Raw genomic sequence first — 24,861 nt, forward strand, 5'->3', positions numbered from 1 at the left:
GACAAATGGTGGAAGCAAAGCTATACAGACAAAATCTCACACAGAAGCATACACATACACACTCACAAATAGAGGAAAAGGGGAAAAAATCATAGATCTTGCTCTCGAAGTCCACCTCCTCAATTTGGGATGATTCGTTGTCTATTCGTGTATTCCACAGTTGCAGGGTATATCAAGTTGATTGTGGAGCTTTAATCCGCTGCTTCTGAGGCTGCTGGGAGAGATTTCCCTTTCTCTTCTTTGTTCTCACAGCTCCCAGGGGCTCAGCTTTGGATTTGGCCGCGCCTCTGCGTGTAGGTCACCTAAGGGCGTCTGTTCTTCGCTCAGACAGGACGGGGTTAAAGGAGCCGCTGATTCGGGGGCTCTGGCTCACTCAGGCCGGGGGGAGGGAGGGGAACAGAGTGCGGGGCGAGTCTACGGCGGCAGAGGCCAGCGTGACATTGCATCAGCCTGAGGCATGCCGTGCGTTCTCCCAGGGGAGTTGTCCCTGGATCCCGGGACCCTGGTAGTGGCGGGCTGCACAGGCTCCGCGGAAGAGGGGTGTGGATAGTGACCTGTGCTCGCACACAGGCTTCTTGGTGGTGGCCGCAGCAGCCTTAGCGTCTTATGGCCATCTCTGGGGTCTGCGCTTTTAGCCACGTCTCGCTCCTTTCTCTGGCGCTCCTTTAAGCAGCGCTCTTAATCCCCTCTCCTCACACACCAGGAAACAAAGAGGGAAGAAAAAGTCTCTTGCCTCTTCAGCAGGTGCAGACTTTTCCCCAGACTCCCTCCCAGCTAGCCGTGGTGCACTAACCCCCTGCAAGCTGTGTTCAAGCCATCAACCCCAGTCCTCTCCCTGCGCTCTGACCGAAGCCCGAGCCTCAGCTCGCAGCCCCGCCCACGCCGGCGGGTGAGCAGACAAGCCTCTCGGGCTGGTGAGTGCCGGTCGGCACCGATCTTCTGTGTGGGAATCTCTCCCCTTTGCCCTCTGCACCCCTGTTGCTGTGCTCTCCTCCACGGCTCTGAAGCTTTCTCCCTCCACCACCCGCAGTCTCCGCCCACGAAGGGGCTTCCTAGTGTGTGGAAACCTCCCCTACTTCACAGCTCCATCCCACTGGTGCAGGTCCCGTCCCTATCCTTTTGTCTCTGTTTATTCTTTTTTCTTTTGCCCTACCCAGGTAAGTGGGGAGTTTCTTGCCTTTTGAGAGGTCTGAGGTCTTCTGCTAGTGTTCAGTAGGTGTTCTGTAGGAGTTGTTCCACCTGTAGATGTATTTCTGGTGTATCTGTGGGGAGGAAGATGATCTCCACGTCTTACTTTTCCTCCATCTTCCCCTCGTCCCTCCATTCATCTCTTGATGACACTTAGGTTGCTTCCACATCTTGGTAATTATAAATACTAATGCTCCGAACATTGGGGTGCATGTATCTTTTCAAATACATATTTTTGAAAACACGTGTTTTTGTTCTTTTTGGATTTATACCCAGGAGTGGAGTTGCGAGGTCATATGGTAGTTCTATTTTTAGTTTTTGAGAACCCCGCATACTGTTTTCCACAGTGGCTGTACCAGTTTACATTCCTACCAACAGTGTACCAGGGTTCCATTTTCTCTAAAAATTGTAAATTTTCTTCCTAGGGCTAATTGAGATGATAGTTGAATAATAACATAAGATCAGGTGAAGTCTAAAGAAATTTTAGAAAACCTGGATAGAGTAAGAAAACTTCTGTTCACTGGCATCTGAATGTTAGAGAGACACCAAGACATGTGGGCCAAATTCTGGAGAAAAGGGAAACACAGATGCAAGCTTGACATTTAGTGCAGGTTTTCTCCTTGGGGCATTTGCTGATTCAAATCTTACAGCCTAGGAGCTGAAAAGCCAAAGAGTTCAAAAGACTCTAACGACAGAAGCCAAACGGCAAGAGTCATTTTACATTGATAAAAAGCATTTTAACCATGTAGAAGCAGACAATGAAAAGAAAGAACTTTGCATTACATTTAATAAAAGTTTAGGGAGATCTTTGTGGTATATTAGTGAACTTATTTGTGGAAATTTAGCCATGTACATTGTGTTGGAGAGGCACCAAGAGTTCAAGAATTCTCACAATTTGAGTACACAGTTGCCTTACATGTAGGCATGGTGGCAGCCATTTACATAACAATGATTTGGAGGATGTTGTGTTAGTCAGCTCTTGCTGTGATAATGCTTTGGAACAAATCACACCAAACTCAGTTACATAAACAAGAATTTATTTTTCTTGGACCTATGGGCTAGCTGCAGTGGCTCTCTTTTAGACCTCTAGATGGCTGGTTTTGCTCCGTGTTTTGGGTCAGTTTGAGGTCTGTCACACACATCTTCCTCTGGAGCCCAACTGTGAGGCCGCAGCTCCCAGGCCCTGTCTTCTCACAAAGTTCACTGAAACATAAGAGGTGAGCCCAACAGCACAAGCCCATTTAAGGCCTCTTCTGCTCATTTAAGGCCATCATGTCTGCTCATACTTCAGTGGCCAAAACATGTCACAGATCTAAGCTGTATTTAGAATATGTGTATTTGTTTAAAGTTGGGTGCTCTCACAGAAGAATATTGCATTTTGGACAGTTGTTACCTTAGCATTTTCACTGGCATTTGCAAACGTGATAAAAGTCGTGTGCACTTTTTCACCTTTGAAAACTTTTTGAAATTGTGAGACAATTTCTATGGGAAAAGAGGAAGGTACATTTTAGAACTCAACTCTAGTTATGGCATTGTTGGGAGAAGAATTAATGAAATAACTTCAATACAAATGAAAGATTTGGGATTCACATATTCATAATTAACATTAGCATTTTACAGAACATTCCTGGAGAATTGTGATGCTTGCTTTACGTGATTTCTATCATAAATCATTATAATCTGACCAAGCCACTTCAGTAAAACATACATCATACAGTACATCACATTTTAGTTTTTCCTACCACTGCACAACTTATCATCAATACTGTACCATAACACAGAAACAGAAACTGAGTGAATTCTTTGTTAGCAGACGGGCTTCACAAGCAATACTAGTGGAAGGTCTTCAAATGATAGCAGACAGTAACTCAAGCCATAAAAAAAAAACAAAGAATGCTGACTAGAGCAGTTGTGTAGGGAATTATAAAAGATAATGTAATTTCAAATTTCTTCTCCTTTCTTCTCTTAGCTAATTTAAAAAGTGCATAAGCAATATGACTATATTTGGATTGTTCTGTATATAACATAAAGAAATATCATATATTTGATGATATGGCACAAAGAAGGCAGTGAGAAAAAAGCTGTATTAGAATAAAAATGACAGTAGATCATAAGCTGAATCTGCAGGAATAAAGGAAGAGAACCAGAAATGGTAAATAGATTAACCCAACAAACTCAAAAATATTTATTTGCTCTACGTTCTTCTCTAAGCTCCTTCAAAAAATAAGCTTGTATTTTATTTGCTCTACGTTCTTCTCTAAGCTTAAGTATGTAACATACATAAATGTAATAAAAACAAAAAAGAGGGGAAGGCATACAGCTCTATAAAAGTGCAGTTTCTGTTTTTCACTGGAATTAAGCTAGTAAAAATATGAAGAGATTCTGAGAAGATATATTACATAAGCCCTAGTGCAGCCATTACTCAAACAATGTGGTTAAAAATCATTAAAGGAATTACATGTTACAGTAGAAAAGATCTACTTACTATAAAAGGAAAATGGAGGAACAATAACAATAACAAAAAAACAAAAACATGAGACATGTAGAAAACCAAAGGTATAAAGATAGACATAAATAAATCCTACCATATCAATAATAAAAACTAAATGTAAATGAATTAAACAATACAATCAAAAGGCAGATATTGTCGAACTGGGTTTTAAAAAATGTTTTCTCTAGGAGACACTCCTTGGATTCAAAAGTCTAATGTGTACAAAGTAAAAGGATGAAAAAATATACATCATGCAAATAGCAACCATAAGCATGCTGAAGTGGCTATACTAATACCAGAAAAAATAGACTTTAAAACAAACAAAAAAGTTACTAGATATGAAAAGGGACATTTTGTGATAAAAAAAGGGAAGATACAAAAATTTTTAACATATGTGCCCTGAATAAGATAAAACCAAAATACATGAAGAAGAAAATACCGAAATCCATGAAGAATTGAAGGAAGAAATAGATAATTGCACAACATTAGGTAGAGGCTTCAGTACTCCACGGTCAATAATGGATAGAACAGTTAGGCAGAAGATCAACAACGATATAGAAGACTTGGATAAGACTATGAATTAATGAGACCTAATAAATGTCTACAGAACACTCAACTGAACAGTAAAATACTCATCCTGCTCAACTACATGTGAAACGTTTTCCAGCATAGATGACACGCTAGGCTGTAAGACAAGAGATTGAAACCCACATACATTGCTGGTGGGAATGTAAAATGGTGCGGCCATTTTACAAAACAGCTTGAGAGTTCCTGCAAGTGTTAAACATAGAGTTGCCCTATGACCCAGCAGTTCCACTACTAAATATATACCTAAGAGAAATAAAAACTTATGTCTGCACAAAAGCTTGTACATGAATGTTCATAGAAGCATATTTCTAAAAACAAAAGGTGGAAAAAATTCAAATATCAATTGGATAAATGAATAAACAAAATGTGGAATATCCGTACAATAGAATAGCATTCAGCTATAAAATGGAATGAAATATTGATCCATGTAACAACATAGATGAACCATGAAAGCATTATGTAAAGTAAAATCAGCCACTCACAAAAGATCACATATTGTTTGGTCCCATTTATATGAAATGACCAGAATAGCAAATCTGTAGAGACAGGAAGTAGATTAGTGGTTGCCTAGGGCTGAGAGGGTTGAGGAGAATGAAAAAACCTCGTTAATGTGTAATGGGTATTTTGTGGGGGGACAGAAATCTAAAATTGGATTGTTGTGATGGTTACACAAGTCTTTTAGTGGTTACACTGAGAACCACTGAATTGTATACATTAAAGTGTTGAAATTATGGTATGTAAATTACATCCCAATAAAGCTGTTAAAATTATGATAATTTTATATTTATAAACTTGAAAATTCATCCAAAATGACAAATTCTTTAAAAATGCAAGCTAACAAGACTAACCCAAGAAAGAAAAAAATATCTAAAAAACCTATATCTACTCCAAAAGTTGTTTGTATAATTAAGTAACTTTACAGAAAATGATTTCCAGGGATAAATGGCTTTCCAAGTAAATTCTTCCAAATATTTAGGGGAGAAATATTGGTAATCTTACATAAAAATCTTCCAGGAAACAGAAAACTATATATTGCTCAAAATATTTATAAGGCCAACATAAGCTTTAGATCAAAACTAAAAAGAATATTACAAGAATAGAATCACAGGCCAGTTTCTCTTTTGAACATGCATGCAAAATGTGTAAACAGAAGCACAAACTGTATCCATGATATGTAAAACAATCATATATCACAATCAAAGTAGCTTTATTCTAGTAATGCAAGGTTGGTTTAATGTTAAAACATGAAACTGATCCCAGGAATGAATAAGAGTGGGAAAAAATGTCATTTAAAACAGAAGTCTTGGGAATTCCCCGGTGGTCCAGTGGTTAGAACTTGGCGCTTTCACTGCTGGGGACCTGGGGTCCAATTACCGGTCAGGGAACTAAGATCCTGCAAGCCATGAGGCAGGGCCCTGAAAAAAAAAAAAAAAAGGAAAAAAAGAAGACTTAACCAGGAGAAGCACAAGATCGAATGAACATAACAGATAACACCTTATGAAAAGTAGGTGAAGATTATGGAATATTCTACATTTTAAAACAAAAAGAAACTTTTAAAGATTCAAGAGGATGTGACAAATATTGTACATAGGCAAAAAATAAAATAAAATATACAGATGATGGGAGCCCAAAAATCCAGATGCCCATGTCCTGTCTCTGAAGATTCTCATTCAATCGGTTCTGGATTTCCTCTATGTTTAAAAACCTACAGGTGTTATAAAGCAGAAACTAACACACTATTGTAAAGCAATTATACTCCAATAAAGATGTTAAAAAAAAACCCACAACAAAACAAACCTACAGGTGATTCTGATATGATTCACAGACAATGTAAAGCTTCTGCTTTACAGGAAAGAATACCAGATTATTTTCTCATTTTATAGTTATATTAACAGGCTGTACTATTGACGGATAAGTCTGATGTCAAAATGCACTCCCCACTAGGGATGAAAAAGGAACTAGTAGTCTCTACTGCTACTTGGCGGCAGCATGCATGTATTGCAAGGGCAATTATTGTAGGAATCCAAATTAGTGGAACATTTTAGAATTGGAAGACTACATAGAGAACATCTAGTCAAGCTTCCAACTATTATAGTTGTGAAAACTAAGACCCATATAAATGAAATGATTTATCTCCAAAGAGCGTTAGTAAAAGTATGAAATAAAAAATCTCTGAACTTTTAATTTAGTGCTGTTTTTATTAATCTCAAGTATTAGCTTATACTTCAGTATGACAGATTTGGGATTGAATTCCTGCTCACATTTACTGATTGCGTGCCTTTTAGTAAGTTAGTAAAACACTTTTTTAATTGATTGATTGATTTAATTTTGGCTGCGTTGGCTATTCCTTGCTATGCGCGGGCTTTCTCTATTTGCGGTGAGCGGGGCTACTCTTTGTTACAGTGCGCGGGTTTCTCATTGTAGTGGCTTCTCTTTGTTGCTGAGCGCGGGGTCTAGGTGTGTGGGCTTCAGTAGTTGTGGTTCACGGGCTCTAGAGTGCAGGCTCAGTAGTTGTGGCGCATGGTCTTAGTTGCTCCGTGGCATGTGGGATCTTCCCGGACCAGGGCTCAAACGCGTGACCCCTGCACTGACAGGTGGATCCTTAACCACTGCGCCACCAGGGAAGCCCTACTAAAACACCTTTAACTTCGCTTTTCACATATGTAAAATGGTGAGACTTGACTGATATAGAACATGAGATAACCTAGCACTGTTCTTAACACATACATGTAGTTAAAATTTTTTGGCTCTCATCCCTCTTAAACAGCCACTATCCTCTTAACAATGAAAGTGTCTTTCAGCTAGCAGAGCACCCCAGAGCTGACCACATTCTGGCAAGAGATATAGGATTATTTTTCTTACTGGGGGTTCTTTATACTTGGTATTTGAACTGCACTGAAACATGAACATCTCTTGTTTATACTGTATTAATGGATTTGATAGATGAATTTTAAAAAGTAATATGCATGAATTGAGCTGCCTTACTCTCAAGAAATATAATTCGATAGTGGTGGCTAGAATGATAAACAGTGTTTGGACAGGGAGTCCATATTGGAGGGAGTTGTTTTTTTTTTTTTTTTTTGCGGTACACGGGCCTCTCACTGTTGCGGCCTCTCCCATTGCAGAGCACAGGCTGCGGACGCGCAAGCTCAGCGGCCATGGCCCACAGGCCCAGCTGCTCCGCGGCATGTGGGATCCTCCCGGATCAGGGCACGAACCCCTATCCCCTGCATCGGCAGGTGGACTGTCAACCACTGTGCCACCAGGGAAGCCCCAAAATTTTGGAGGGAGTATTTTTTTTTAGGGGGTCCATATTGGATGTGAACTACCTGTACTTCCATTCGTCTCTTAAGAATAAATAGAACGCTTTCAAAATCTGTTTTAAAGGGCAGTTATTTCCTTCTGACTCATTTAAGTTCCCTGCAAGAAAAAGACAGTCTCCTGAATCCTTGTTTAAAAGGTTTTTAATATAAAGCAGAAAATTTTTTGCAACATTTCCCAAACTTTTCATTATCAAATTGCCTGAGGCTTCTCAACGATTATCATTTCACAACAATATCTCCATTTTCACCTTCTTTAAATGAATTGGCCTCATAGATGTGCCATTAAAACAGAGCTTCACTCTCAACATTTTTTTTTTTTTTTTTTTTTTTTTTTTGCGGTACACGGGCCTCTCACTGTTGTGGCCTCTCCAGTTGCAGAGCACAGGCTCCGGACGCTCAGGCCCAGCGGCCATGGCTCACGGGCCCAGCCGCTCCACAGCACGTGGGATCTTCCCGGTCCAGGGCATGAACCCGTGTCCCCTGCATCGGCAGGCGTACTCTCAACCACTGCGCCACCAGGGAAGCCCCACTCTCAACATATTTTTAAGTTTGTATTCAAACAGTATGAAGAAAACAGGATCAGGGAATTCAGCCATAAAAATGAATGGATTTCTGATACATGCTGCATCATGGATGCAACTAAGTGAAAGAAGTCAGGCACGAAAGGCTACATATTGTATGGTTCCATCTATAAGAAATGTCCAGCAGTGGCAAATCCATACACATGGACAATATTATACATTAGTGTTTGCCAGGGGTTTGGAACAGAGGGAAATAGGGAATGACTCCTTAAAATGGGTGTACGTTTTCTCTTGGGGTGATGAAAATGTTTTGCAGCTGGGCAGTGGTGATAGTTGCACAACATTGTGACATTACTAAATTCCACTGAATGGTACAGTGAATTGTAAAATGATCAAAATGGTGAATTTTGTGTTATGTTCATTTTACTACCATAAAAAGGAGAAAGAATTAGGGAAAGACTTAGAGTTTGGGAAACTAAGGTGAACTGGTCAAGAAAAAGACAGCTCTACTGTTCAGTTTTCTCTCAGCTCTCCCAGTGCATTAATCCTCAGCAAAAAGTAGCCTGAACTTGTAGATGATAGTCATTCAACACAGTCCAGGGAAAAGTAAATAAAATAAAACCCAACTCTTCTTCTTTAGCACATCTATGACAGGTTACCTTCCTGCTCAGCCACATGGACATTCATTTGGACGTTTTCATTTATGTCTCCTCTACTTCAGTACTTTACTCACAGCTCATTCACACATGCAGGCAACAGCATTCCTTAATTCGATGGACTCTGCAGTGCTGGTTGTGATCAGTCTCATGAAAAGAAAAGGGAAGGAGGAAAAAGCCTCCACATTGACTTGGTGGTCTTGACGAAACGGATGCAGAAGACAGCTTGAGTGTCAAACTGGAAACTTTTATTTTCCTTTTCCTTTTCTATCAGGTCTTCTGCCCACTTCCCACCCCCTCCTTTCAAACAGGAGAGACACTAATTAGCTGCTTTTTTTTTGTTTTTGGTAAAACACCTATTGTTTTGGGTTTCTTGTTGTTCGGTGAACATTATTGTTTTTACTGCCAAATGAGCTTCGGTGATTGATGTAGGGGTTCTCTTGGAAACTTAACTTTTTCCAGTTTAAGTGGAAAAGCTTATCTGTTTGAATTGGCTTTTACTGGGTGCTTCAAGGTTTGCTCTTGGCTCTTTGATGGGGGACTGAATAGCACTGTGTTTCCTTTGAGGTTCCAATAAATAAAGGATCCTATATCCTCCTGGGCACGTTTTGTTGATTTTGCTGTGTGTGCTCTCTAATAGCCAGATGCAGATTCCAGGAAAATGACATATAAATGAATATAAGTAACCTAATATTTTTAGAATTTGCTTTGGCCATAGTCCTGGTCTTATTCTACTTGTAGCAGATGGCTTAAAAGAGCATTAGCTATGTATATATTAAATATAATATAAATATACCAATATTAAATATTATATTGATGTATAAATGTAATATTCTAATATTTATATTAATGTATAACAATTATGTATTATATTAATATATACTTTTGCCTAGCATATATTATATACAGAATATATGAGTAATGAAATGTATTTATATGGTTAACATGTTAATAATATTAATATGATATATACTGTAATATTGATTATACAATTATATCATAATATATAAATATATAATTATTATTATCTGATATAATACACTATAGTTAATATATTCTATATAACACAATATATAATGTATTAGTATAAGACAATTGTATTATATAATATAAATATAATACATATATAAAACTATATATATTTTAATTACACATATGAGTATGTATAGCTATTTATAATTTTATTTACATAGAAATCTGTTCATCATAACAAGATGTAAAAATATGCAATATTTTCAATCAAATGGGCCTTAACCTCACTACCTACACATAACTACTTTTAAAATCTTGAACCCTGTCTAACTCATGCTTACATATCTCTCAACCTGCTTTTCTACACATGCACGTATACACACATTTATACACCATATATATGTATACTACCAGTTTCCAGTTCAATGTATATAACTATATAATATATATAATTATATTCCTGTGTATGTATACAAATATAAATCAAAGGTATGTGTATAGGTATGTATTTCATATATTTATATAAATATATCATACAAATAATGTATGTGTATATAAATTCATGACTATATACATACATACACAGAAATATACTAATTTAAACAAAAGGGACCTAAATAAGCATAGTTCTCTAAGAATAAAAGTAGTTATGTCTCACTGTTTCAATAACAGGTTATAATTTTCTACTGTATGTGCTTCTATAATTGTTATGAACAATTCCCATTTGTTGAATGTTAAGCTGTTTTAATTTTTTGCCATTATTAATGAAGCTCTGAAGAATACGGTGGGCAAGATTACTTGAAAAACTCTCTAAAGGAAAAGGGTTAGGTATGCTAGGTTAAATGTACACAACTTATTTTTAAGTGCGTGGTTGATTTTTGAAGTGTGCAGTAGAAATTTTCAGGACCCATGAAAGAAGGGTGGTACATGTGTCAGAGTTATAGCTATATTAGGAGTGGATTGAAGATCTTGATAGCTTAGAACAGAAGCTGGAAATCCTGTTTTTATGGAGCCAAATGGCAAATATTTTAGGCTTTGTAGACCAAAGAGGCAAAATTGAGGATATTATTTAGGTACTTAGGTAACCATTTAAAATGTTACCAGTTAAAATGTGAAAATTATTCATAGCTCATAGGCCATAAAAAATAGGCATCTGTCTGGATTTGGAATACAGGCCATAGTTTAATGACACACCTGACCTGACATAGAGACTTGTTGTTAAAATGGCCATGACCACATGGGAGGCAGGAGGTAAGACTCCATCCCTACTAGATGGGAAGTTAGAACTAAACCTATCTATCCCTAGCTTCACCTTTAGTGAAAGGGTGTGCCAGGAGAAAGAATATCTGCTGGCAAAGGGAGACTAAGACCAAATTCTCTTGGCCTCTGCTCTGGGTAGGAAACAGGTAGGAAATCTTGAGAATTCTGAACCCCAGATCTGTGTTCACAGTGTTTGGGTTGCAAATTTATGTGCGGTCTTGCAAACAGAAGCTAGGAAATCAACTTAAAATGCTCCCAAATCAGTGGCATTCCAAACACAAAACTAAACCCTTTCTAGAGAGGTAGACCTTCAACACAGGCCTATAGCCTTCCCACAGAAAAAGTTTAGCTAAACATGAGCTCATGATCTAAATTTACACAATAATGAAGAAATCAGCTACAATGGGAGAGAATCAGCAAAAGCAATCAATACCAGAATTAGATTCCCAAGGCCATCCATCAGATGTTGGAATACTCAGGCGCAAGGCAGAAAATATACATAAAACTAGAACTGAAACAAGGAACAAGGGTGTTTTAAAAGACTGGGTAGGATCTTTAAAACATTTTTAAAGTACATGTCATTGATAAAGCTAAAAACTCGAAGGTCATGCAATACAGCAGATTAATCATGGAGAAGAGTGAAATTATGCTGTTTTTATAAATATGGCAGATCAGATTTTCTGCCTAATTATATAAGTAGATCTATCTTTAAAAAATACCCATTATTTTAAAGACTTATTGGCTGTAAAATAAGTTAAGAGTATTTCAAAGGGCTTCTCTCTTCTCTCCAAAGAAAAGTGAGAAGTAGCAAAACACAGAAAGTCGAGGGGAAAAAATGTCAATATATACATTGCTATAGGGTGAAGTAAGGCTTAGGCCAGCAACAATGTGGAGGAGCTGACCCTTAGATACTTACAACTAAGCTGGAATCTTCAAAAAGTTCAACTATTTATAACTAAAAAGATTTCTTAAAATTAATAACCAAGTGTTTTAATTGACATCAGAAGAGCAAAACAATAAACCCTCAGAACATAGAAAAAATAGATAATAAAGATATGAGCAGAACTTAATAAAACAGAAAAAAGTATAAAATTGAGGTGATTTAGTAAGTCAAAAAATATTCTTTGAAAATATTTTAAAAACACACTTTGATTAAGCAAAACAAAAACAAAAGTAAATAATACACAGAAAGAATCAGGACAATGTTATAGCAGAGGGTAAAAACAGAGAACATATGAAATGCCAGTAAATTTGAACATTTATGTAAAGTGGACAATTTCCTGGCTCCTAGAGTTTACCAAAACTGACACAAGAAATTATAGCTGGAGTTCTTTCACCAGTAAAGGAATTAAGTCAATAGTTTACAGTCTTTCACCAAGAAAATAACAGACCCACCCAGATCGTTTGGGTGGGGAATTCTATCAAACTTCTATTAAACAGATAACATCAGTATTAATAAAGAAAAACTTCTAGAGAGTAGCAAAGAAAGAATGCTCCTTTATTCATCTAATGAAGTCTATATAATCCTAATACTGAAAATAGATTAGGACTGTAAAGAAAAAGAAATTTACAGGTCAAATTTACTTGTAAGTATAAAAGCAAAAATTTTGATTTACGATATTAGCTACCCAAGTTCACTAGAGTAAGAAAAAGCATGAGCAAGTTAGGTCATCCAATGAATGAAAAGGTAGTTTAATGTCAAGAATATACATCAATAGATTGAAAACACCACATTTTCTTTCTTTCATCTGTCTCTTTAAAAAATTGATAAGTACTTATATTGATCTCTCTTGTACTAGGCACTGTGCTAAGTCACTTACATATTTACTTCTTTAAGCCTTCTATTATCCCTGGGGGAAGGTTCTATTTTCCTTCCATTTCTTAGGTAAGACTCTAACCCCCAGAAAAGTAAAGTAACATTTGCAAGTTTTTGTGAATGGTCAGTGATGGGACCAGTACAGGAACATCCAAAGTCAGTGCTTGGAAACAGTGCCCTATATTGACACTCACATTACAGATGAAAGGAAAGGAAGCATGCACTTACCATATAGATTAAACCTCACATTACACGTTAAAGGAAAGGAACCATGCACTTACATTATAGATTAATACCCACATAACAGGTTAAAGGAAAAAGAAACATGTGCTTCTCTCAAAAGTTGTAAAGAAAGCATATCTATTTCTAACTATATTTCCCAATTTCTTTTGCTTGTTTTCTGACCTTTGTAGTGCATTCTGCCATGAGGAAAATTTTAATTCTTATATAATTAAATGTATCCTATTTTTCTTTGAATCGTAGAAAGGTGTTCCTCATGAATAATTTATTTCAAGTCTACCAGGTTTCTGATACTTTTACAGTTTCATTATCTTTTTACTTTTAACTAGTTGCTGTATCTAGAATTTAGTAATGATAGCCATATTTTCCCACTTTTGTTGAATAAGTTTTGCTATTGACCCAAAATGTCCATTTTATTTTAATCTCAAATCCCTTATGCTCTTGCATCTAATTTTAAGATGTTTCCTATCCCACTGGTTGTTTTTTCTATCTGAAACAAAATGCTACCTTAATTATAATGTAATTATAATATAATAAATGTAATTAGTAAACATAATACCATATATAATAAATAGCATAATATAAAATAACAAAATATAATTTACCATATAACAAGGTCAAAAGAGAACAAAACTATACAATCACTTGAAATATCCCCCAAAGGTATTTTATAAATTCAATATTCATTTCTAATTTAAATGAAATAGTAAAATAGGGATTTATGAATGCTTCCATAGTAAGATGAAATTATATATCTAAAAGAGAAAGAGGTAAATGATAAACTTTAGTAACACTGGCAATAAATATAGGACAAGATGAAGATGCCTGATATAATCTTAAAGAAAAAGTATTATGTAACATTGTCTTTGTAACACTGATGAGTTCAGTGAAAAGAGAAGCTCATAGAAAAGAGTATCTCGTTCTTAATGTCTGTACACTTGTCCATTGCATGAACATAACAGCTTATTTAACCAATATGTTACTGATCTGCATCTGGATTTCTAGGTTTTCATGGAATTTTATTATGCACAATTGTTACAAACTCTAGGACTTTCTCTTAGGTTTATATCTTTTGAAAGAAACAGTATCTCCGTAGATGGGTTATGTGGGCTGGCTGCTAGCAGACTATGGCTACTTCTCAGTTCTTCCCTTTACATTCCTAGTCAATGGGAAAACGGAAGGCAAGAAGGTCTTCTGTTTAGAGACTCTAAAGATAGGTCTTGGTGATAAAGCCTTGGTGGTAAAGGCTAAAAATATCAACCCAGAACAAGTGTTTTTCCAGCTGTAACTATGTGTGATTCCCTTGGTTTTATTCTGTAGAGGATGTAATAAGACAAGACTGTAGGATCTGCCCTCAACGTGCTTCCAGTAAGATGAGCTAAGTCAAGTATGGTGGCATATCTAATTCAAGACAAAATATAATGGCTCCTTTTCTCTCATAGCAAAACTTCGTGGAGTGAATATCGAAGTCACTGTAGGCTCTTAATTAAAGGAACACAATAAATCTTGTATTGGAAGGTGGTTATTCTGGTCTCTTTGCAGAGATGAATTGGAAATTGTCTAGAAGAAGGAAAATTAGCTTAACCAAAGTTAAACTCATAAATAATTGAGCATCTGTGGCCTATGTTTCTCTTTGATCATAATTTCTCCCAATTTATAGACCTCTTTGATACCCGATTAATCATTGTCAAAGATGCAATTAACAATGATTATTACTGTGTATTAGGTTTTGCCTGGGCCCTGAAGAAACCATCCTAAATTACGAGCTATGATTGTCACTTGATTTTCTCACAAAGAACAATCAGAACTCCTGGTCTTAAGTGGCTTGGAATGTGAAACTAAGAAGTCTCTTAGATATTATTAGAGGACCCCACAGAGCCCATTGGTGAAAGTTTGGAAAACATTGGGCTTCTTAAAATTAATTCTTGTAGTGTGTTACGAAAGATGACTGAAACAAAAGGATAATAGTGTTTCTGGTTCTGTTGTTAGCATTCTCCATGGAAACATCACGGAAGCTTCTGGACTCAATTTCCTTCCCCATGTGTGAATGTCACTGAAAATATCCAACTCCATTCTATCCCCACATAACTTCAGAAACTAAGCAAAATGAAGACTCAAAATTCATTTCAAATAATGAAAGGAAGATATAATGTAGAATGGAACTGGGAAAATGTCTGGTTTAAATTCTGGAAAGTACCAACTATACAATTCTGGATAAATTGCTTAATCTTGCTTAGTCTAATTTAATGCCCATCTCACAGGCTGTTATGATGATTAATTTAATATCTTTGTATAACATACAGTGTTATGTAACTTCTTCTTGTTCTTCTTGAGTAAATTCATATCTTTAAGCAACTCACTTTAAAAAATAGTTACTTGCTTAAACTACTCTTACCTTCTATTATCAGCTGAATTGTGTCCTGCTCAAGTTAATATGTGGAAGTCTTAACCCCCAATACCTCGTAATATGACTGTATTTGGAGATAAGGCTCTTAAATAGGTAACTGAGGTAAAATGAGGTCAAATGGGTGGGCTCTATTCCAATATGACTGGTGTTCTTATAAAAAGAAAATATTAGGACACAGACATGCACAGAGAGAACAAAGTAATTATTAATAACCACGATCATGCGGTGAATGCATGGAATACGTCACCATTTACCAACCACCGTGTCAAGTCAGCAGAAACTACAGAAATTAAGAGCTCACCGCAGAAATTCACACACCCTTGCACCAGGTAAGGGACCACAGGCAGACGTTCACTCAGCCTCTCATGTGTCCCTCACGGAGTGCACACTCTCTCCTGGGCGGGGCGAGCACAGACACTTATTGGGAGTTTTACTACTTTTAAAATGCGTTGATACAACCATGTCTCACTGGATGAGTCAGCAAAAGCTTTTTGTAAATCCCAAATTCTCCACACCTCCTACCTTTCGCGTTGCCCTAATCTCAAAGCTCCCGCCCCTGCTCCTCAGGCCGCGTCCCCATGTGAGGCGGGGCTGCGTGCGGACGCACGGCGAGCTCGCAATCGTCCTCGAGCCCCGCCCCCACGGAGCCGCCGCCGGTTTGAACCGCATCCCCGCGCGCGGAGGGCTCTGAGGCTGGCGCCAAGGGCCGGCGATTCGCCGCGAGAGGCGGCGCGGGAGCGCGGCATGGAGGGACTGGCCTAGCTGGGGCTCGTGGCCCTGCGTCGTCTGGCTGCGACGCGGCTCCTGCGCACGCTGCGGGCCCGCAGCCGCCGGGCGGTGAGCGCCCGAAGGGCCGGGAGGCGAGCAGGGGACCCCAGGCGGGTGTGGGCATCGTGTCCACAGCCAGCGTCCCCGAAGCCGCGCTCGGGCCGTGATCACTCGGTGAAGCTGCGCTGCGACACAGCAGCCGACTTCTTCCCGCGCTGTGAGGACCTGTGTGCGCTGCAGGACCCAGTGCCTCTGCCTGCGGGAGGGCCTGCTGGACTTAACGCTGACCGCTTCCACGGGGTGGACTGGGTACCGCCCCTGAGCACCCTCTGCCCCTGATCTGTATCCAGAGCTTCTTCCAGCCACAGCTGGGCGAGACAGGTTTGAAGTTGCCGCTTACAGGGGCTCTCGTGTGGGCGCTGCGAAGCGGGGTTTTAGATGGTGCAAGGTGGAGGGTGGGCACTAGAACCGGTGCCCAGTGCCCGGGTGTGCGTGCACTAGACGGGGCGTGCGGCCTAGGACTCCTGCCAGCTCGGTGACCCCGGCCGAGTGCCTTAAGGCTTCTAGGTCTCAGTGTTCTCATCTGTAGCATGGGCTTAACAAGACCCACTCTCCGTGGCGGTTACAAGGACTCACTCTGTTAATGCTTGTAGACTCTACAATGTAGAACACTTAGCACAGTTTGGAGCATCGTTAATGGTTGCACAGATGTTACCTGGTGTGTTGAATGACTTTGCCTGGTACAGACCAAAGCGATTAGGAAATGGATATATCCCAGCTTCATTTCCTTTCCATTAAAACAGGTCTCAGAATAAAAAAAATATATATATTTTTTTATAAATTCGTTTTAATTTATTTATTTAGCTGCGTTGGGTCTTCGTTTCTGTGCGAGGGCTTTCTCTGGTTGTGGAGAGCAGGGGCCACTCTTCATCGCGGTGCGCGGGACTCTCACTGTCGCGGCCTCTCCTGTTGTGGAGCACAGGCTCCAGACGAGCAGGCTCAGTAGTTGTGGCTCACGGGCGTAGTTGCTCCGCGGCATGTGGGATCTTCCCAGAGCAGGGCTCGAACCCGTGTCCCCTGCATTGTCAGGCAGATTATCAACCACTGCGCCACCAGGGAGGCCCCCAAAAATCTTTTTTTCAATAGTCATATCATATAGTGGAAAGAGCACCGGTGTGAAGGCAGCTTAGGGTTTGAATTCCAGGGCTTATGCTCTCTGTGGCCTGTGCAGGTTACTTTTGAACTGCAATCCCCACACTTGTAAAATGACATTAAAAACCACTCTTTCTGAGGGTTCTAACAATTAATTAAGCACCTTATGTGTGTAAAGTATCCTGGCGCTTGAATGAGTTGTTAGAACCAAGCGCTGCTGGAGACGATGCTTCTGCCCTAGGTAATCTCCCCTTCTACTGGGCAGCAGGTAAACACAAGCACAGTAGTCAGTTCTCTGGAAGAAGTGAGTTCTGGTGCTGCAGAGCACAGAATCTTTTTGTTTTTTAATTTAATTTTTATTTTATATTAGAGTATAGTTGATTTACAATATTGTGTTTGTTTTAGGTGTACAGCAAAGTTATTCAGTTATACATATATCCATTCATTTTCAGATTCTTTTCCCATGCAGGTTATTATAAGATATGGAGTAGAGTTCCCTGTGCTATGCAGTAGGTCCTTGTTGATTACCTATTTTATATATAGCCGTGTGTATATGTTAATCCCAAACTCCTAGTTTATCCCTCCCCGCCACCTTTCCCCTTTGCAGAGCACAGAATCTTAAAAGGGAAAGTTCAGGGTAGGCTCCTTGGAGGAGGTGCCATCCTTTCTAAGGATATGTAGAAGCTCCTGGGGTGGCAGGAGGGAGCAGTGTGTCAAAGGTTGAGAAATATAAGAAAATATGGCAAAACTAATGTACAGGACTGGAACTCAGGGTTTGGGAAAGAAATGAGAGTTGATACTGGAAACCTAGTGGGGCCCCACAGAAAGGGGCCTTGTTTGTCCTGTCAGAAGTTTGGATGTTTATCCTGAAGGCTGTGGGAAACACCAAAGAACAGTGAAATGGAATTCTGGTTTAGAGGCTCACTGGGACCTCCATGTGGAAGGCACTTGATTGGGTGCAGTGTGAATTGTAATCTAAGGGTCCCACTTAAGTTATAAATGGTGGGACTGGGTTTTGCAGATCTGAGAGAGAATGGGTGAGGCCTGGTGACCAGTTAAAAAAGGGAGGGCAGCAAGCGTGGGTGACAGTTTACAGCTGCATCTTTTTGTGAGATAAACAGAGCACGGGAGAAAGGGATTGGGTGTGGCGAGAGGATCTTACTTCATCTTCAGTGCTTTAGAGGGGCCTGGTAGAGAGGTCTGGGCCCAAGGTACAGATCTGGGCTTTTTGGGAGGACAGGTGTTTGAAGGCATGAGAGATACTTAGGTTACCCACAAGACGATACAAAGATACAAAGAATCATGGATATGAGAGTTTTTTAAGTGAGTGTATATATATATATATATATTTTTTTAATTTTTATTTATTTATTTATGGCTGTGTTGGGTGTTCGTTTCTGAGTGAGGACTTTCTCTAGTTGCAGCAAGTGGGGGCCACTCTTCATCGCGGTGCGTGGGCCTTTCTTAAGTGAGTATATTTGAGGATGTTTATAAGCTGAGAGAAAGTAGCCAGCAGAGGAAGGGTGTGAAGATTTAGGATAGGAAATGACTGTTCATTTTTTTTCAAAAAGCTGAATACTTATCGTGTGCCTGGCCTTCTTCTAGGATCTGGGGTTCACACCATCTGTTATCTCTTCTGCAAGGACAGTTCAACTCATCCCCTTGGTGAAGAGAAGTCACATTATTCTTTACATCCCATTCAGGTGTAGGAACTGTTCTGTACCTCTGAAGGGACTTTACTTAAGCAGAGTAATAAGTTAGAAATCAAAAGAAATTAGAGCTGGAAGGGACCTGAAAGGCCACGGTACTTAATTTTGCCACATATTTTACATTGAATGTAACAAAAATTTATTGTTGAGCCCATTCTCTTCAGAGTTCCTTCACTGAACTTCCTTTATGTTTTTTATCCAGTGGGTCTAACTTGTAGATTTTGGCCTCCTCCTAAATTTGCTTCTTCATCCGTATTACATTTTGCCCGGACTATGGCAGAAGCTCCTGGGTGGTTTCACGGCCCCTGGGCTCCGTTCCCCTGTTTATCTGCCTACTCAGTTTAAGTGATCTTCTAACGTAAAAACATACGCTTAAAATAATGCTGCTAATGGCTTGGCCACACCGAGGTAGTGCATACTAGCCTCCCAGCGTGTGATCTGCACAGAGGCGTGTAGTCTGAACTGTGCTCGGCCAAGCCTCATGGGGCTCTTTGGCCCTGAGGAAGGGGAGCTTTTTGTGATCACTCCCTTTATCTAATCGTTCCTTCAGCAGCGGGGTGCATTTTTCTAATCAGCGGAGGCACCCTTACTCAGCCAGTGGCAGCCCCAGGCCTCATCACCTGTGGGATACAAGCCATGCTCTCTGCCAGGCTTGCTTCGGCCAGCATCTCTACTTTCTTTTCTGTCTCTTCTCACACTTGGACCCCTGGCCTTTAGTCATCCCCACTTGCAGTATTTAATGTGCCCAGCAGGTGTCAGGCTTGAGTGTCTTTGCACAGATATTCCCTGTGCAGTTAATGCACATTGTACTCCAACTCTGCATACTCTCATCTTTCTAGATTGTACTTCAGGGTTATCATGAAGCCGTCACTTAGACATAAGTTTTTGCCTCCATAGGAACCTCTGTGCATAAAAGTTATGTTTATTTATCTCATGTGATTGAAATTTTGATTTTATATATCTTCCTCCTTAATGAAGGCTTTAAGGGCAGGAGTTGTTTTCTAATCCTTAGCACAGAATAGATACTTTGTTTTTTATTTAGATGCTTTTTTTTTTTTTTTTTTTTTTTTTGCGGTATGCGGGCCTTTCACTTCTGTGGTCTCTCCCACCGCGGAGCACAGGCTCCGGACGCACAGGCTCAGCGGCCATGGCTCACGGGCCCAGCCGCTCTGCGGCATGTGGGATCCTCCCGAACCGGGGCACGATCCCGTGTCCCCTGCGTCGGCAGGCGGACTCTCAACCACTGCGCCACCAGGGAAGCCCTTTAGATGCTTTTTAATTTTAATGATGATAAAATATATGGTTTAAATCACTCATTTTACAATAATTTTGGTTTAGGTTGTGACAGAAATAAAGTTTACAGAAGTCGTGTTCCTGCGATTAGAAATAAAGATGTGACCTTCTAGTTGTGTAAAGCTCTTAAATGCTGTGTAAGTGCGTCGTGTGCGCTAAGGAACCTGGAGCTAAGTGGCGTAGTTGTGAGAGAGAAAGACTTAACTATGTTAACAAAGGTAAGCCTTCATTGTGTCCTGCCAACATTTGATAGCTGCTTTTGGGGCAAACTAAACCAATAAAATTTTAAACTTGTTCTCCCCATTAAATGGATTGAATAAATCGGCCACTTTGGTGCACCTGTGTCTTGCGAGTTGTCCACTTGGAGATGGAGGTTTAGAAAGTGAGTTTCAGTCTTGTTTAAGTCTCTTCCCATCAGACTGGTCTCGTGATTTCCTACACACCATGCTACTTCCTGTCTATCTTTTCTTGGTGGTGTTCATGCCTGGATTGTCTCCTGTGCCTGCTCAAACCTTGGACCATTCTCATATGTACCATGGAAGTTTGTCATGCTGGATACTGTCAGAACTAATTTTACTTAAGTTTGTGTTAAGCCACAAACCACACATTTTGTATATTTTCTGTTTTTTGTGTTTGTCTGTATTTTAATGTTTCTCTTCAAGAAATATTATGGGAAGGGAAATAGCAAGATGTAAAGAACAAAAAAGTCATGATCATCTTTAAATTGTTAGAACATGTATCTGCAGTCATAATTATAATAAACTGTGGTATGTGTTAAAATAGGAAATATATGTCATGTCCCGTAAGAGCAGCAAACTCATTGGTGTTAGTGGGGGGGTGTCATGGAAGTAATCACAAAGCAGGTGACTGTAAGTTGGGGTCCTGAAATATTACTGTGTGTTCCCTGTGTCCAGTAGTGGTCTGGAGGGGTCAGGAAACCTGCCTTCAATTTGAGGGAACAGAGGATTTGAGGTTCTCTCTCTTCTATTGCTCTAGTATACTGCATAGCAGCTAATAAAGTACTGGGTTTATAGTTGACATTTAATTCGATGATTGATCATCAAGATTGGCATGTATCATTGGAAATGAAAATAGGAAGAGTCTTAAGATTTTTAGGTTTTTCTTTTTTTTCCTATGTCTGAAAAGGTATGTAGTATTTTACTGAGTGGTTGGGAATAAAGTTTGCAGTATTCAGTGTATTCAGCTTTAGTATCTAAATAGAATTAAACTGCTGCTGTTAACTGGAATAACACTTTGTTACTGACAAGTTTTAGAATGCATCTGTTTGTCAATTACCTGTTTGGGAAGATTGTAGTTAATGATTTTAAGAATGTGGCTATAAACCTCCAATTGACTCAAGAAAAGCAAATAAGTCAAGATTGACAAATGTATAGGCTCTTCATCTTATTGTGTGTGTGTGTGCGTGTGTGTGTGTGTGTGTGTGTGTGTGTTTCTGTTTTTTGTCAAGGTGTAAAGAACTCTATCACTCTTAAGACAGTAAACTTCACGGGGTGTAATCTGACATGGCAGGGAGCAGATCACATGGCCAAGATCTTAAAGGTGATTTTTTTATGTTTGAACTTTCATGAAAACATATGTGATTGAAGCACATTCATATATTGGTACAAATGGCAGTTAATTTTTGTCTTTTGAAACCTGTGAGTGCAGCTTTCATTTTGTTGAAAGAATATGACCAGTTTTCAGTTTGGGATTCTACCATTTAGTAAAGATAGTCCACTTAATTTTAGAAATAAGAGATTTAATATATAATACATAATAATATTTTTATGTAGTTTTAGTTACTGAAAACATTGATTGTGATACTGTCAAAAAACTATGCCATTATAGTCTTCAAGACTTAAATGAATCAAGTGTTTATTAGCTGCTGTAGTTTATAAACTAATAAAATCACTACATCAGCAATTTGTAAATACAGTTTTTAAAATAATGCCTTACCAACTTTACAGTGGTTATAATGACTGTATTTAGGCCTAAAATTATTTAATAATTTGACATGAAGCCTTTTTAATAGTTTGATGGTGCAGATCAGGGATAGGTAAACTATGGCTGGTGGGCCAGATCCAGCCTGTCGCGCGGTAAAGAAAGTTTTTTTGGAACATAGTCGCACCCATTGTTTAGAAAGTTTTTTTGGAACATAGTCACACCCATTGTTTACATGGTAGCTATGGCTACTTTCACCCTACGCCAGTGGGGTTGAATAGTTGCAACAGAAACTGTGTAGCCCGCAAAGCTGGAAGTGTTTAAATTTAGATTTTAAAAATTGAAAAATTCTTTGAGCCTATACAGGGCAAGTGCATTGACCCCTGCGGTTGAAAACAGTCAAGAACTTGGGTGCCGAAGCCAAATGGCCTAGGTTCAAATTCCTTTTCTCCCATTTCATAGCTAGTGACCATGGACAAATCACTTAACCTCTGTGCCTCATTATGAGGTTTAAATGAACTAATTTGTAAATTTAGTGCCTGGCACATAATAAGCACTGTGTAAGTGATTGCTGTTATTTCTGCTTGCAGCTTTTATAAGTTATTGTTATAAGTTATTGTTAATAGAAGTTATTGTTATAAGTTATTGTTAATAGAAAAATGACACTAATGATTTTCGTTTTAGTGTCAAAGGCACTTTGAGTCTTTTATTTCTTCAAGAATGTAATAAGACTTTTTTCATTTAAAGTCAGTGTTCCCTATTACCATAATTTATTTTATGAATATAAAAAATTGAATGTCTTTAAGACAGTACTTGTGGTTAAATGTCAAACCATTATTTTCCCAAGGCACATCAAACTGGCTCTGCATAGTCCAGGCCTTTAAAGTTTGTGTGCATACCTTAGGTAACATGTGAGATCTATTTTGTAACAGTTTTAAAAATAATGCCTTGGACTTCCCTGGCGGTCCAACAATTAAGACTCTGCGCTCCCAATGTAGGGGGCCCGGGTTCGATCCCTGCTCAAGGAACTAGATCCCACATGCATGCCGTAACTAAGAGCCCGCATGCCACAACTAAAAGATCCGGCATGCCGCAAGTAAAGATCCGGCACAGCCAAATAAATATTTAAAAAATAATAATAATAATAAAATAATGCCTTCAATTTAGGAAAAGAAATATTAGAACCTATTTGCCTTTGTATCATTTTTAAAATATCTGTGTGGTTTATAATGTACATACATTATATGTATAGAACTTCGTGTATATAATTTGTTAATAAATAAGATGCATATTAAAAAGTTTTCTTATGGGTTGCCCAGTCAGGTGTTTGGAGACCAGTGGAGGACAGAATGATGACATTTAGAGCCTCAGCAATGATAGAATTTAGAACCAATTCCCTGACTTAGAAGATCAGGAAAATAATTCATAGACTGTAATTGAGTTGTCCAACTTTACATAACTGTTCAGAAACAGGTCATCCAGTGACTGGAATCTAATCACTGACCGACTAGAATGTGGGTCACTGGACTCATAAAGCAGAACTGACTGTTTAATTTCTCAGCTTGATTCTCCTGGCACATATGCTTGATATGTGTGTGTGTAAATCTCTGACATAATAAGCCATACTCAGTAGGCACACCCTGTTTCCTTATTGAAGCATCTTAATTTTGTCCCATTAAATCTTTGAAGTATCAGACTACCAGAAGGCACGAAGAAACCTGGACTGAGAGTCTTCATTCCAGGAGACCTGATCTTGACTGTATGGCTGGTTTGAGACGCATCACTCTGAACTGCGACATGCTCATTGGTGACCTGGGTACAAGTGCTTTTGCAGAATCTCTTAGTGAGGATTTGTGGCTTGTAAGTAAATTCTAAAATTGAAAATAATTGAATTTTTAATATGATACATGCTTAGCTTTTGGCATGATACTGTCGTGATAGGAATTTTTTTTAAAGCATCATTTTTCTGATAGGTTTTATTTTGCTTGTCAACTTTCTCTATGAGTTGCATATATTCATTGTAGAAAATGCAGAGTTACAAGAGAACAATTACCTATAATCTTAATACCCAGACATAATCACTGTTCATTTTGGTGTATATACTTTCAGTCTTTTTTTTTCTATGAATGTATTTTGTACACTTAGGGATAACAAAAATAAAATTGTAGTATACTTGCTATTTCATATTCCTGCTTTTTTCATTTAATGATGTATCATGTAGTATAGCATCATATTGATGTCCCATAGTTTAATCAATTCTTTGCCATTAGATTTAGACAGTTTGTTTTTCCCTGTCAGAAACATTGTGAATATGTTGTATATACATCTCTGTGTCCATCGGGATTACTTCTGTAGAATAAGGAACTAGAAGTGGAATGACCTGAGTGTGACATATTTTTAAGACTTTTGATACACATGGCCAAATCACCATCCAGAAATGCTATGCCAATCTGTAGTACACCCCAACAGTGGATGTGAAGCCTGCCTCTCACAAACACTGGCTTGTAGCACTTGTAAAAAAATGTAAAACTACAAA

The 24,861-nt window shown here is 38.8% G+C and overlaps 1 protein-coding gene across 1 annotated transcript in view; it reads right to left on the reverse strand.

Annotated features, from left to right (window-relative positions):
• The window catches only part of LOC117197588 (uncharacterized), a 183,055-nt gene extending 162,121 nt beyond the window's left edge, over positions 1-20,934 (reverse strand). The window contains exons 1-2 of the mRNA XM_049701383.1: positions 20,897-20,934; positions 15,985-16,570 (exon numbers count right to left, since the gene is read on the reverse strand). Of these exons, the coding sequence (XP_049557340.1) occupies positions 15,985-16,570; positions 20,897-20,934 (624 nt within the window). The remainder of the gene's footprint in view (positions 1-15,984; positions 16,571-20,896) is intronic.
• Positions 20,935-24,861: the final 3,927 nt, after the last annotated feature.

Source organism: Orcinus orca, chromosome 18 (genome assembly GCF_937001465.1).
Source record: "Orcinus orca chromosome 18, mOrcOrc1.1, whole genome shotgun sequence".
Lineage (NCBI taxonomy): Eukaryota > Metazoa > Chordata > Mammalia > Artiodactyla > Delphinidae > Orcinus > Orcinus orca.